This window comes from Neoarius graeffei, chromosome 10 (assembly GCF_027579695.1).
Source record: "Neoarius graeffei isolate fNeoGra1 chromosome 10, fNeoGra1.pri, whole genome shotgun sequence".
NCBI classification, from domain to species: Eukaryota; Metazoa; Chordata; class Actinopteri; order Siluriformes; family Ariidae; genus Neoarius; species Neoarius graeffei.
In genome coordinates this window covers 60,367,429-60,384,028 of record NC_083578.1, presented here as the reverse complement: position 1 = coordinate 60,384,028, position 16,600 = coordinate 60,367,429, and the positions used below count along the sequence as shown (strand labels likewise).

Sequence of the window (16,600 nt, the reverse complement as noted above, 5' to 3'; positions counted from 1 at the left end):
TCTATGGGCGTGATGATCAGGTGTCCACAAACCTTTGGCTATACAGTGCAATTATATTTTCCCAAATCATTAAATCCACTAGTCTTAACCTTCTGCAACTTTTCTAAAATATTAGTAAGTTAAAAATACATACATAAAAGTTTCTAAATAAATTGTTTCCATTTGATGTGCACAGAAAGCTACCCTGAATCTGTGTGATAATTTGCATCAGACTTTAATATTGCATATTTTTTTTATGCACCTGAAAAACAGAGAAGGGATGTTTTATTGCCATCTTACCACCCCCCAAAAAGCCAGAGTCTAATTTAAACACTGCTCTGTACTACAACTGTATGTTGCAATTAAGCATTATAATAATTATGGGCACCAGGGAAATTTGCAGGAGGTACTGCAAAGTCAGTTACAGCATTTTGCTAAATCTTATTTTAATGTATCTAATTTGCATTGCCTTATTGATGTCAGAGAAACCAATTTTCAATTTTCCCTCATGTAACAGTGCTGACAAAGGAGAACATCAGCTGTTCACTACTTTATCAACCTGTCAGTCTTAATCTCTTAGCGGCAGACACTGATGGAAACAAAGCCCAGTCGCTTCACAAAGCATTTTAAATACTTTCACATACTTTCTTAATTCTTGCATTTTTCACTCATGGTTACGCCCAGACAGTGTGGCAAGTTCATCTTCAGATGGAACCAACTGTCATTTTAATGAGAAACATGAAAAACATTATTGCATAAAAGTAGTCAGTGGGAATAACTGGAAGTGCTCAACTCATTATTGAATTTCAGATTTGAATTGCAAAGAAAGTGTAGAATTTGGCTGACTGAAGTGTCACAGACCATTACATAACTTACATAAACTTGTCACTATGTAACTACATAAACATAATAAGTGTACATTTTGTAACATTTTTCAATAGAAATTCAATAACTATTGTGAAACTAGTCATGCTCTATGAATCAGTTTGAATTTGCTTTCATTCATAATGCTGTCTCATTAAGCCTAAACCAATCATAAATTACTAATTAATAAAATATGTGAGCCTTCATGAGCAATGAGTAAGTTAACAGATACAGGAATTAATAATGAAGATTTTCTTAATAAGCAGTCGACATTATCTGTCTGAAAGATAATCTTCCTTTTCATTTCATTTAATTAAAGATTAACATGCATGTTGCTCAGAGTGGATTTTCCTTTAACATTAATTAAATAATCACAGCTAGAGAACAATCATAAAACAAATCAGTGCAAGTTCGGGAAAGAAACTTCAAAATAAGGGCGGCACGGTGGTGCAGTGGTTAGCACTGTTGCCTCACAGCAAGAAGGTCCTGGGTTTGAGCCCAGTGGCTGGAGAGGGCCTTTCTGTGTGGAGTTTGCATGTTCTCCCTGTGTCTGTATGGGTTTCCTCCGGGTGCTCCGGTTTCCCCCACAGTCCAAAGACATGCAGGTTAGGCTAACTGGTGGCTCTAAATTGACTGTAGGTGTGAATATGAGTGTGAATGTTTGTTTGTCTCTATGTGTTAGCCCTGCGATGATCTGGCGACTTGTCCAGGGTGTACCTCGCCTCTTGCCCATCAACAATGCAATCAGCACAAATTTTGGATCTTTGAATCTTTTTGACCATATAAATTATTGATGTCAAGCACATTATATCACATTTTTTATGTTAAAGGTGACTTTTTTTTTTTGTCTTGGCAAAGCAGTTCTTTTTCCCTTAACAGCCTGCAGTTTCACACCACAGGACCTGCAATTCAATTCCCCTCTCATCCACACTCTACAGCAACCCAGTGGCACTGTAATTGGCACCCTCTCACAGCAGAAGCTATTTCAGCCAGAGAGATCAAAACAGACTCCAACCTTCTCAGCATGCCGTTGAGCTCTCATTGATTTAAAGACACATAAGGCATTATTTGAGAGTTGAACAGTTAGGGAGAACTGGTCAAAGGCTAACCAGCTGACAGGGAACTTTTAGAATCAACTATAGCAGAAAGACTAAGGTTATGGTGTCCGAATGAGAGAGATTCTATTTCTTGTCTGGAATTAAAAATTCCAGATGTTGCCACTAAAGAGATTCAACAGAACTGGGTTTGAAACTGAGCCGATTTGATCAATGATGTATTGGGCATGGCTGAGGCTGATAAAGCCAAATAGAGTGTTTCCCCCAGGAGGATTTACAGAGGATGGGCAGCCCAGCATAATATTTGAGCCGAGTGCTATCATCTTGTCAGAATGTTATTAAGATATTTTAATGGGATAGCAATTTCTTTTCCACTCTGGCAGAAGGGGAATTCCCATTATATGGTTTCATTAAATCTCATACAAATAAACAGGGCTTTACCTTGGTTTTCAGTCTTAGATGTTCTACACTGAAACAGCAGTGTCAGCATTTCATCAACTAATCAATTGCAACAGAGATACTGTATACACAGTGCAATTAAAATATAATCACCAGGAGAGCTTACTTTATTTTCAGTGGTACAGTGATTAGCACTGTTGCCTCACAGCAAGAAGGTTCTGGGTTTTAACTTGCGTGTTCTCCCCATGTCTGTATGGGTTTCCTCCAGGTGCTCCAGTTTCCCCCACAGTTCCAAGGCATGCAGATTAGGTACAATGGAGCCTCTGTAATTTGCGCAAGCTGTAGTAGGTTTCCAGCCATAATGTATGTACTTACGGTACATATATCTCGCTATGGCAAAGCTAAATCCATCCATCCATTATCTGTAGCCGCTTATCCTGTACAGAGTCGCAGGCAAGTTGGAGCCTATCCCAGCTGACTATGAGAGAGAGGCAGAGTACACCCGGGACAAGTCGCCAGGTCATCATAGGGCTGACACATGGACACACAAACAGCCATTCAGACTCACACTCACACCTATGGTCAATTTAGAGTCACCAATTAACCTAACCTGCATGTCTTTGGACTGTGGGGGGAAACCGGAGCACCCGAAGGAAACCCATGCAGACACGGGGAGAACATGCAAACTCCACACAGAAAGGCCCCTGTCGGCCGCTGGGCTCGAACCCAGGACCTTCTTGCTGTGAGGCGACAGTGTTAACCACTGCACCACCGTGCTGCCCCACAAAGCTAAATAATTTTTTTTTAAATATTGTTAATCAGAAGGTAAAAGTGTCCATTGTCAATTAGTCATTACCATGTTTTATAACTGTGTATGCTTGTGAATATAAATGGTATCCAATATGGTGATAAATTACTCTTAAAGCAATATTAATAAAGATTCTTAATATAAACAATTAGGCTACTGTCATTATTTATCTGATGACTGATTGTGCAGTATAGGGGTTAAGAGTAAGCCTTGTACTCTTAATGTCTTACAGGTAAAATAAATAAATAAACAATTAAAATATTATCATGGGACTGAGAAGGAATTAATGACCCTAGTGTAAGTCATGTGTTATTTTAATGCATAAGCCTGGAAGAACCATAAATTAGCAAAATGAAGATTACACACAGAGTGAGTAGTTTTACCACCATCCATGATGTTTTCGATTTTCAATATTTGTCTCTCCATATCAAGCAGACTACCATCCTTTGACATGAGTCAAAATGAGAATACAGTGGTGTTTCACACAAAAAGAGGACTGTCGATAATGCTTGTGTCACACTGTCTCATATCTTGCCACGTAAGTGGAGTGTGGGTCACTTGGCAAGAAATGAGACGTATTTTGTCCAAAATTAAAGTCCTGTGACGTACACAGTGTATGTGTGGCATATCTGGGGTTTGTATGGGGTTCAAGGAACATAAAGTTATGGCGTACTGAGCGCATGCATGGCGTATGATGCGTTGGCATGGCGTAACTGTTTCATTGGCGTGGTGTTTCGTTCTTATGTGTGACGTTGCTGCTATGTACCTGCAGCATATCTGCGGCGTTCACACTGTGTTCATTGTCATTTGTCACAGTCATGATGCACAGTCACGCATCATGCCAGCGAAGAAGTCAGGACCCAAGAAGGGCAAGGGAAGAGAGAAGACATTAACTGCATCCACCCAGCCAGCCCCAGAGCCACCTTCATCAGACACATGTCAATTAAAGCATTCTCATGGCGTAATAGGTGTTCGAGCAACGTTCCCACTGTGTCACTGCTGCGTAGCTTTCGTTTTTACAGCATACATGTGACATATGTGTGACGTATCAAAGATCATACGTATGTGCTACAGATTTTTAAGTGCGGACTTAAAAATATGCCACACCCTGCCGTACAAGGAGATCGTGTTACGCATCCTAGAGTATTAGCTACATAAGCTGGCGATGCTGTGACGTTTCTTTCTTACTGCCACGTATCCTGATACGCCATACATATGCAAGGCTGAAACGCCAATGTGTGGCACAAGCATAAGATTATAGATGCATCTGAATTCTCCGAAATCTGCTCTGAATTGTCAGGCCTGTCATGATGTGCAAAATTTACAAGACCTCACATATGATTGGTACAAGGAACCATCATTACTTACATTTCTCTGAAGCAACACACTGTTAGGTCTAAACCCAGGGGTGCATAAAATCAAATTTATATTCAGCAAGTTCACAAATGAACACACACACATACAATTTGTCAGTTCTAACAACTACCCCAGCCTCACCCTGACCATAATTTCTTCCAACAGATGCTTCCTCCTACCATCTGGTTGTTTACTCATCATAACCTAGATGAGTGACACTCATAAAGGAAACAGACAGATCCACTGCTTTCTAAGTACTAGCAGTTAATCAGCAGTGAGCATTGAGATTTAATTTCCTTCAAATAAAGCAGTTTTGTTGTGCTGGGACTGGTTTTATGAAGAGAGAGAGTTGCCATAATATAACATAATAGTACACTTCTTGACACACGTTCGTCTTATAGACATATTGGGTGCTTTTGAAGATATAGATTCAAGGTTTCATTAACATTGTTCTCACTTTTTAACAGAGGTGGACAAAGTACCCAACTTCATTACTTAAGTCAAAGTACAGATCCCACTGGTCAAATGTTACTCCAATACAAGTGAAAGTTGTCCAGTCAAATTTTTACTCAAGTTAAAGTACTGAAGTATTTGCTTTTAAAAATACTTAAGTATTAAAAGTACATTTTCTATCAACAGATTGTTGTATTATTGACACAACGCTTATAATACCTCATGCCTCTGAAGCAACCTACTGGATTATTTTGTGAATTCACAAAATGAATGCATGCTGTGCATCACGGTGGTTTAACATTAAGCTAGCTAGTCAGTGAAGCTCCACGTGACATACTAGCAAATGCTTTTCAAACGCAAAATCATATTGGGTATCTAACGTTACGAGAAAAGAAAGATTTGTACATTGTTTATTTGGCAAGATTACGCTAAAACCTATTTCTGAAAGGACTTCAGATAAGTTAACGTTATTCATGTTAGTGTAACTCCGTTTTTACATGCTAACTAACAGTGTCCAAGTTAACTAGCTATGTGTTAACGTTAGCTGTGGACAAGGCTACGGCAACTTGACGGGCAAATCCATAGAAAGTCATTTGACTAACCAGACTGCATAGCTATTGCAACATTATTGCTAGCTCTAAAAGCACAGACAGCTTCACTGCAAGCTTTCTTTTGGAATAAAACGTTTACATACCTCAAGATGCTTCCGCAGGTTGGACGGCGAGTTTTTGTAGGCTGTGATGTGGTTCGTTTTAGGTAAACAAAGCAAACATTTAAAACAAAATGAATCTTTAATCCTTTCAGAAAATTGAAACATGGGTTCTAGGTATGGCCATGGGTGCGTGTATTCCCCAGAAGAACCACTTCCTTCCATTCTGCCATCAACTGATCAAGTTCAAATAATGCTGTTGAGAAATCACTGAACTTGATTTTATACAGTCTATGGACGTGACGTGACCCTAGTGATTACTGATCAGCTGTCTCAGTGTCACCTGCAAAAAAGTCAATCGCGTTTTAGAAAAGAAAAGAAAAAACATCCATTTTCAAAGCTGCTTCATAGTAACGAGTAACGAGGACCTTGGTAGAAATGTAGTGGAGTAAAAAGTATGATATATGTCTTTCAAATGTAGTGAAGTTAAAGTCATAAGTTTCCAAAAAAATACTTAAGTAAAAGTACAGATACTCAAAGTGTACTTAAGTACAGTACTCAAGTAAATGTATTTTGTTACTGTCCACCTCTGCTTTTTAAAGGGAACCCACTTGGGACCTTTTCCGAAATGTGTTGATGTACAACTCTTTGTAGAGTTGTACATAAACACTAGTGTACTATAGGGTGCTAGACGGAACCTTTTAACAATTACTACAACACATATACTGTATTATGCACCCTATTTTTTTAGTACAAACTTTGTTATAGATTTTTATTTCATGACTTTGACATTATTAAGTCAGTACAAAGCATTTATATTTAGGCTAGCATGTTGTATAAGAGACCACTTTTTAGACAAACAATGAATAATGAAGGTTACTAGATTTTGCTGCAAAAATAAGAAGCAAGTTCAACAGTCAAAATCTCCAGAAGAACTGCAGCTGGTTCTGCAAGATACTCAGTAAAACTAATTTCTTTATAAAAATACATAAATTGTACCTGAGACTATTTTTAAAGCAAATGGTCATCATATGATGAAGACATTATTGCTTTACAGCTTTTCACTGCATGTGCCTAAGGCTTTTGGACAGTACTGTACAGAACACTAGTGATCAATATGTATGATCAAATTTTAAAAAAAGATGTGAAAGTGTAAATATATCATAGTTGAAGCAGCATATTAGTAATGATGCAGCAAATTGGCATCTATTTGAAAACTACTGAAATTTGAGATAGGACAGCCTGTCAGTCTGCCTTTGTCCCTTTCTTATGAATCCCTAGATGCTTGCATAATCCCTTCCTCCATTACCTATATAAACTCCTAAGGCTCTGTACTCTATGACGATGTTCATGTTACAAGCTCCAGAGCTGATTTTAACAGACACACAAAATCCTAATCCTTTTTTTTCTTTCTTCTGGCCCTAAACATTACAGGTTCTCAATTAATCTTGAAATCAAATCATCTTTGTGATAGAAACATGTGCATATGATGATGGATGTGACATTATTGATCAAACCACTGAAGCTCATAACTTAAAAAAGACAAATCAGAGGGTTTATAATGTAAATTTAGCCTGAATATTCCTAAAATTTTGAGTGATATTTAGTTTATCTTATCATGGTGACAAGAAGCTGAAATAGTATTGCCATAAACAGCAATGTGTGCAAAGAATGTAAATTATAACAAGAGTTAAAGATCAAAGACTGAACATGCAATGTGAACCAATCATAGTGAAATTCAGCATTACATCAAAGAACAAACCATGTCTTTAGAAACCACTGGGCCACAAACAACTTGCATTTTTCACAAACCCCTAAGGGTATTTTAAGCCAATAGCAATGTTCAGTGACAAGTTGAATAAATATTAGCCCCTGAAGAAAGGCAGTTGTTGTCAGTTCAGTTATATATGGGAAACAACTAATAACCTTTTTTTTTTTGAAGGCACCCTTATACATTTTGCATTGTGCTGTTGTATGTAATTAAACCCGAGGATAATTAACACTTTCACTGCATCAAGCTCACAATCAAACAGAGCCACAGCAATCTGTCAAACAATGTACTTTCTCAGCTGTCACATCGAATTCATACACATTAGACAGATAGAAGTGAAGAGTGGAAAAACTATTTAATGTGACTGAGATAGTGAGGCAGAGAAGACGTTTGAGTAGAGGCACAACAGAGCACTGCAGTAACAGTAAACAAAGTAAAGCAGGAAGAGGAGGCAAGCACCCTGATTCTTCACACCTGCAAGGTCAAGGCAGAGGCAGCCAAGAGGCTGCAGTGTAACTGAGGCATACCAGCAGACACAAGAATCTGCCAATGTAATGAAATCCCTCAGCTCTGTTGTTGTAACTTCCACTCTGAGAATCACAAGTAAATCATGTCAGTGTGGTGCCTGTAGTTTACTGTACAGCAGAGTAGTCTGTTTTACACAATATTATTTTACCACGAATAAGAACTTTCACACAGAAGAATTTTCACACTATTATAATTTTTTTTAATAACTGCACCATCGGGGGCAGCACGGTGGTGTAGTGGTTAGCACTGTCACCTCACAGCAAGAAGGTCCAGGTTTGAGCCCAGCGGCCAGCGAGGGCCTTTCTGTGTGGAGTTTGCATGTTCTCCCTGTGTCCGCGTGGGTTTCCTCCGGGTGCTCCGGTTTCCCCCACAGTCCAAAGACATGCAGGTTAGGTTAACTGGTGACTCTAAATTGACCGTAGGTGTGAATGTGAGTGTGAATGGTTGTCTGTATGTGTCAGCCCTGTAATGACCTGGCAACTTGTCCAGGGTGTACCCCGCCTTTCGCCAGTAGTCAGCTGGGATAGGCTCCAGCTTGCCTGCGACCCTGTAGAACAGGATAAAGCGGCTAGACATAATGAGATGAGATGAACTGCACCATCGTAGTAGTCCATGGCTCCTGCCATCAATCTGTACTACACACTTACATGTTTAGCATCTAAACTTTCATCCCATTACATTTTCATCTCATGATCTTCGGTCATCATGTTCACAATAATTCACTGCTAATAGGTATCTAGCAATCAGATGACTTTGTGGCTCTAATGCTTGGACAATACAATATTAGAATTTAGGACTCCAAATGTCTGTAACTGTATTTTGATTTAAACCTGAAGAGGGTGTGGTCTGAACCACTGTGCCTGTGGAAGCACTAGGGATAAACCATCCATCCATCCATTATCCGTAACCGCTTATCCTGTTCTACAGGGTCACAGGCAAGTTGGAGCCTATCCCAGCTGACTATGGGCGAGAGGCGGGGTACACCCTGGACAAGTTGCCAGGTCATTGCAGGGCTGACACAGAGACAAACAACCATTCACACTCACATTCACACCTACGGTCAATTTAGAGCCACCAGTTAACCTAACCTGCATGTCTTTGGACTGTGGGGGAAACCAGAGCACCCGGAGGAAACCCACACAGACATGGGGAGAACATGCAAACTCCATACAGAAAGGCCCTCGTCGGCCGCTGGGCTCAAACCCAGATCCTTCTTGCTGTGAGGTGACAGTGCTAACCACTGCACCACCGTACTGCCAGGGGATAAACCAATAGATGATAATCCATGATCAGCTACATCATTCTAGTTTGTATTTAGTCTCAATTAAAGATGTGCAACAGACTGATTTGTTAATTCTGCTTGTGCAGTTATTATTTATGTTTGTACCAATACCTGTGATTTTATATATTATATATATTACTAGTGCATCTCAAGTAATTAAATATTGTGAAAAAGTTAATTTTTTTGTAATTTAATTCAAAAAGGTAATCTTTCATATATACTATATTCATTACATGTAAATGAACTATTTCAAGCCTTTTTTGTTATAAATTTTGATTACTGTGGCTTACGGCTCATGAAAATCAGAAATTCAGTTTCCAAATTATTAGAATAATTCCTAAGATCAATTAAAAAATGATTTATAATACAGAAATGTCCAACTTCTGAAAAGTATGTTCATTTATACACTCAGTACTTGGTTGGGGCTCCTTTACCACAAATGACTGCATCAATGCACCATGGCATGAAGGCGATCAGCCTGTGACACTGCTGAGGTGTTATTGAAGCCCAGGCTGCTTTGATAGTGGCCTTCAGCTCATCTATAGACCCTTTTCACGTGACATCACGACAAACGCGGCCGCCATTTTGGACATGTACTACCAGTAGTTTACCACAGCCAACATTGAGGAACGACAGCAAAGAAAGTTTTTACTTTCAGCAAGACTTCCATCATGCCACTATATTGTTGTGCACCTGGATGTAGTAACCATCAACAAACAAGGCAAGGTTTATCATTTTATCGGATCCCAACAGAGAAGATGGATAGCGGCCATTAACAGGAAAGATTGGCAGCCCTCGGCATACCAACGCTTGTGTAGTGACCACTTTGTTGGAGGTAAGACGAATAAAATTAGCCAGAAAAGGCATTACATTGCTGTTAACATTCTGTGGCGGTGAGTGTGTAACCAAATAGGTTAAAATAACCCATTGTAACCTCTTTGTTCTTCTGTAGTAGCTATTGTTGACTAGCTAATGTCAACAACATAGTAGCTAGTATGTTACTGTAGCAATGTTTACGTTCAGTCATTTGGATGACTGTTAAAACCTTTCATTCTCAAGTTTTTCCTTTACTGTATTTACTAGTTTACTGTAATTATGATCCAGCAGCTATTTACAAAGGATCCAGTGTAAATAGCTGCCGGAGCCAACGTCCGAGGTTCCGGAGCGCGAACCTCGGACATTGGCTCCGGCAGCTATTTACCTGTACAGGGCTTAATTTGAGGGGGAGCAAGCCGGAGCGCGCTCCGGAACCTCGGACGTTGGCTCAGGCAGCTATTTACCTGTACAGGGCTTAATTTGAGGGGGAACAAGCCGAAGCACGCTCCGGAACCTCGGACGTTGGCTCCGGCAGCTATTTACACTGGATCCGGTGTAAATAGCTGCCGGATCATAATTACTGCAAACTATTAAATACAGTAAAGGAAAAACTTGAGACTGAAAGGTTTTAACAGTCATCCAAATGACTGAATGTTAACATTGCTACAGTAACATACTAGCTACTATGTTGTTGACATTAGCTAGTGCTAACAGCTAGCTGCTAGTACACTGCTACAACACAGACACCGACCCTAATAATACAGTTCTTGGTCATTGCCTGGTAACAGCAAATTTATAACGGGCCATGTCTCAACAGACTAAGAAGTTATTTCAATGACATTTAATAACATTTTGTTTATCCTGAGGACCGAAAGTAAATGAAAATGTGAACAAACCTTAGCTGTAATAAGATGGCGACCACCGGCTCCAGGGACGACCCACTGATGTAGGCATGTTACCCAGCCTGACACAAAATATTTGTAGGTATCCAAACTCTTATACGCTTTCAGATCAATACCTGTGTATGGCGATGGGTTTTTAACGACATAGGTATACAGATCATGTGGGCCGAAGTCAGGTAAAGACGAGGGCTTCGTGTACTTCCGTACGTCAGTGAACAATCCTGGTGGAAGCAGGTAAACGTCGTTCTCTAAGCCTGCTAACCTTAGTTTTTGCAAATACCTCTCCCTCTGCTCGCCTTGTAAATGCCCTACGTCGCTGGATAGTGAAGGTGTTTTCTGCATCTCACTCCTTTTTCTTTTATGTTTTTCGTTTGTCGCCTTCCTCGCATTCAAACCGATTCGAACCGAAGTCCACTACATGTCCAAAATGGCGGTCGCGTTTACGAAGGTCACGTGACTGAAAAGGGTCTATATTTTTGGGTCGGGCATTTCTCATCTTCCTCTTGACAATACCCCACAGATTCTCTATGGGGTTCTGGTCAGGTGAGTTGCCTGGCCAATCAAGCACAGTAATCTCATGATCAGTAAACCATTTGATAGTAGTTTTTGCACTGTGGGCAGGTTCTAAGTCCTGCTGGGAAAGGAAATCAGCATCTACATAAACTTGTCAGCAGATGGAAGCATGAAGTGCTCTAAAATCTCCTGGTAGATGGTTGCGTTGACTTCAGACTTGATAAAACACAGTGGACCAACACCAGCAGATGACATGGCACCCCAAATCATCACAGACTGCAGAAATTTCATACTGGACTTCAAACACTTTGGATTCTGTGCCTCTCCACTCTTCCTCCAGATTTCTAGGACCTTGATTTTCAAATAAAATGCAAAATTTACTTTCATCTGAAAAGTGAACTTTGGACCACTGAGCAACAGTCCAGTTGTTTCTCTCCTTAGCTCGAAACAAACTCAAAATTAAATATTCTAATATTTTGAGTTTTTTGGGCTGTAGGGATAATTAGGCTGTAGGCTGTAGGCATAATTATCAAAATTAAAATAGAAAAATGCTTGAAACATTTTAATTTACACGTGATGAGTCTAGAATATATTAAATTTTCACTTTCTTAAATCTTAAATAACTGATGGAGAATACTGAACTTTTTCAGAATATTCTAAGTGTTTGGGATGCACAAGTATGTGAGATATATATATATATATATATATATATATATATATATATATATATATATATATATATATATATATACACACAGCGTGCCCCAAAAAATGTACTCAATCTTTAAATTATGAGGAGTCAAAATGTGAGTACATTTTTTTGGGGGACACCCTGTATATAACCAAAAGTTTCATTTAAACCTCCACAGTCCTGATCAGGAAGTTAGCTGCACATGCTTGTCTTTTTTGTCTCTCAAATTTCATCTGTGACCACATACATTTATGCACATTTTTTGTGCATCCCACAGGATTCCAGTTCTGATGCACACCTCAAGTCTCAACCAAATGTCCTGCTTTCTGGCAAGATTTTCATTTTTTTTTAAGTGCACCTCCCATTCATATCTATCATATTATTTCTATCAGTTTAGAACACATCTGCCCAATCAGAAAAATGCATTCATGATCAGTTATATCCCTATTGTACATAACAGTAACAGACTCTGCATAATAAGGAAATTATGGTGCAGAATTTGATGAAATACTATAATGAAGTAACACCAGCCAGACACCTTAAGGCATGTGTTGACATTTGTCACTGCTGAGTATTTCTATGTCCTAAAATCAGCAGCCAGAGGTGGAGATATTACTGAGTAGTTGAATGATCTGGGCCAATACATGACATTTTCATTTGAAACTCAAGTACTTCAACTCAAGAAAAGGGGAACAATATACACAGCTGGCAACAGAATGAATAAAAACAGCACTTAAAATTGCAGTGTTTTTGTCATGGCATTCCTTTTGCTGACGTCTACACTGCGTGGACTTGGTGGTGGTTGTGGCAGTTGGTACTTTGTGTGATTCAACATATCAGATAAGTTTGAAGAATTTATGTGTCAAATTCCAGTCATGGCACCAAGGAATGGTAAATAGATATCTGACCCTGAGGACTCCCATGATTGTTGCTATGATGGCACTGGGTTCAAAGTACTTTGTAGGGGTAGCTTGTGTTTCTCAGCCCATGTTTACATTAGACCGTATCAGCGGATCATCAGATTAACATTTTTAAAACGATTAGTGTGCACACAGCAACACCAATACACGATTTGCGTGCACACAGCAACACCAATACATGGATACACTCGGCTCCGCAGGCATCCTGCGCTCCAAATCACTCCGTCCTGAACAGCGAGTGCCCTCTGGAGGGTGCGCACTCCGCCTTGCGCAGCTCACAGAGCACGCGAGTGAAGTGCACAAGCTGTGATTCGGGACTGAGCCGCTGTGTGTGTGTGATCCCAGCGCATATCACTTACCACTTGCAAGTGGAAAGATGGCAAGCCTAAAGACAATCATAACTACACAATGGGCAGTATTTGCATCAGTATTTGCAGTATTTTCATACTTTTATACTCTTTAATGAAAGGTGATACAAGGCGGAAGTCCGCGCCATTTTTCAGCAGTCGCGTCACATGACCAACGCCAGCGAATCAGGAAGGTGGATGTCACAGTGACGTTGTCCAATGACGATGCCAGCTAGAGCTCAGCACAGCGTATCCGCGTATCTCAATGTTTACACAGCACCGGAGCTGACACGATCTGGATTGAATACGTGGACCCTGGCGGATTCCCGTTTCCCGGCGTTTCCAGGCGGTTTAATGTAAACGGACAGTGCATCCGCGAAGAAAACGAGACAGATACGGTCTAATGTAAACTTGGCCTCAGTCTCTCAGATTAACTGCTGAGTTGATGTGCAAGTCATACACTGCTAGGAGATTTTTATGGGTCCACTGGATAGCTAACATTTCTAGTTTTTTGAAAAGGGTTCTACATTGAAACTTTTGAAAGCAGATCTTCATAGAGCATTGGGGGGGGGGGGTCCAGATGGAAAAAGCTGAGGAACACTGTATGGTGCTAGATGAAACCTTTTTTCTACAAGGATTGGACAATGTAACAATCCAGCAATTCCACAGAAAGCACACAAACCCAAGGTTCATCACTGTATCACATTTTACGTTCAGAAAAGAATGACATTAATTATTTACTCCCTGACTCTTCATTTACAGCAGATAACAGTACAACTAGTTCCACAGGAGCAGCCCATTCACCAGATTCAGCATATTTGTGACCAGATTCATGTACTTATCATGGTCTAAAAAGAGGTTTACAAAAGTGATGTTCAAAAATGTTAACATGTAAGACCTTTTGCTGTAATATTTTAGCTGCATGTATTTCAGCTCATAGTTAAACTGAATTTTAAAATACCGTGGAATGTGCATATTTTTAGCAAGATACAGTAAGAACACCAAGCCTATTCAACGTCTTAAGCTTGTCATTCTCTAGGTATTTGAACCTCCTTGAACCCACAGCATAATTACTGCCAGAATCTGCCTTGTATCACCAAATAACAAAATGTCCTTATTAGAATATCTGGAGGGGTTACAGGGAGCAATTTTATTCCATATGGCCTCATGTCTAGGCCTTCATCTGCACTAAACAGTTACAGAAAACAAAATGCGTGGAATCCTGGACCCCACTGGCAAGAATGGAGGTTTCCAGAGAGGGTGGTGTCACTGTGCAATGGCATTTTGTCAATTTAGAAAAGTATGAAGATTACTTTTAATATGATATGTAAAGGATATGATTTTGTTGTTGTTGTTGTTGTTGTTGTTGTTGTTTGGGATATTCATTCAATTTTCATTTTTGATGGAAAGTGCAACTATATTTCTAAACAACAATCTTTCAACTTTTGGTTTGGTGGATTTGGTTTATTTTTTTTAACTGATATCAAATTACATCAAGCAGTGCTCTATCAGTGGTATGCCAATTTCTCAGTGTACATTAAGCTGAGATGATGGTCAGTTTATTAGAGCATACAAATACTTTGCATTCTTACTGTTGCACTCTTGTTGTGTGGTTCAGCAATTATCTTTAAGTCTAACATGGACTGGAATACCTAATCTTTTGTTTGTTTGGGCAAAGCCTAAATCTGCCAACTGTATCCATTTCTCCCCACATCGATTGAAAAACACACACCACCAGCCCACCCTGAGTAATTTGTCTGACTGAGATCTTGATAGCAAGGTACTGTGAAAGAGATTGAATTTCTTATCTACCCCATCTGTGACATTTATCACGACTTTTAATTGAAGCTGTATTATAACCTATCATCAAGGCTGCAACATGGGGTGAGATACCTAAATATCTAGGCAAATTCACTGCTGCATATGGACATCATACAGCCATATAAGTGCCATAGTGGAAAGGATTTGATCTGCAATAATCTGGTTTCACACAGTGTGTGCAGACCTAATATATAGTGCAAATATAGGACATGAGAAAATATTCTATTTCCCCTTTGGGCTGATGTGTATTTATATTCAATGAGCCCAATGAGGAAAATGTGCTGTTATCAGACTCATAAATATCAAAGCCATTCATCCACACAGGATCAGCATCTAAGGATCAAATGTGAAGAGGATACAGCTGAAAAAAATAATAATTATATGAATGTGCTTCCTAGACCCCATATTTAATGCACATTAATAATAAGAGCTTTCTTTACACAATATTTTCACAGAGATTATGCTTTTTGCCATTGCTAAGTAAGAGTTAAAAGTTATTTTGTAGAGATTAGTTTCACTGCAGTCCATTCTGCATCCAGTTGGAGAAGAAGTTAGTCCAGTATGAGGCACTGATGAAGTGTATGTGCGTTGATGTAGTCTTATGGCTTTAACCTGATTAAAACCTAGCTTATTATTCTTTTATTCACTTTAGTTAGACACCAAATTTTAATTCAGCACAGGAGAATTTGCCTTCCTTTCACCTCGTGGTGGATGTTTTATATGTAAAACTGATGGTGAAACCATGAGGAATTAATAGTGCGTGCAGGTACTCATTAGGAGTCCATAGTACTGAATTAACACCTATATTGTAGAGGTAATTAGACATTAGATGTTAATTCGGCACATGGGATTTTGCTGTGAATGTTTCCTTAAATTAATTATGAAGTCCCCTTGAGGTAAGTGCAGCAGCAGCAGTGGTATGGCTTCACGTACCTGCATGAGACACTGATTTCCACTTTGGTGGCGGGGATGTTGCCGGTGATTGGGTCGAACTCGCATACGGAGGCCATGCGCTCCAGCTTGTCCATCCCGTCTCCCTCCATGGGCGCGGGGAAGCTGGCTGCCTCCCTCCCGCAGCTTCACCTTCCAACGATGGTTTAACGCAGTAACACCGCGAGCGGACGGGAATGAATGGAGCAGAGATGCCGCTCTACAATTACGCGATGCGCTCTACAATTCCAGGCGGACCGAAGTAAAGTGGGGCTGCAGCAGAGCGCAGAGGAATGCGAAAGTGCGCACTTGCGGTGAGAGCTCTGTGAGCCACACTGGAACGTTGGGAAAGTGGAGAAGCCGAACTCCACCCCTTTCACGTTTTCCCACATGTTCAGCGCAACATCGAAATATCGATGCGCGGCTACGGGATCGTTACTGGTAAAGCCACTGTTCTCACGAGAATTAACACGAGAATCGCACGGCGCATAAAAATCCCCAGACGTTTTATAGCTG

At 39.9% G+C, this 16,600-nt stretch overlaps 1 protein-coding gene across 2 annotated transcripts in view; it reads right to left on the bottom strand.

The window, feature by feature from the left end:
* cpne5a (copine Va) overlaps positions 1–16,197 on the bottom strand; it is a 251,172-nt gene extending 234,975 nt beyond the window's left edge. For both annotated transcript variants that reach the window (XM_060931999.1, XM_060931998.1), the window contains exon 1: positions 16,088–16,197. In XM_060931999.1, coding sequence (XP_060787982.1) covers positions 16,088–16,197 — 110 coding nt within the window. The remainder of the gene's footprint in view (positions 1–16,087) is intronic.
* Positions 16,198–16,600: the final 403 nt, after the last annotated feature.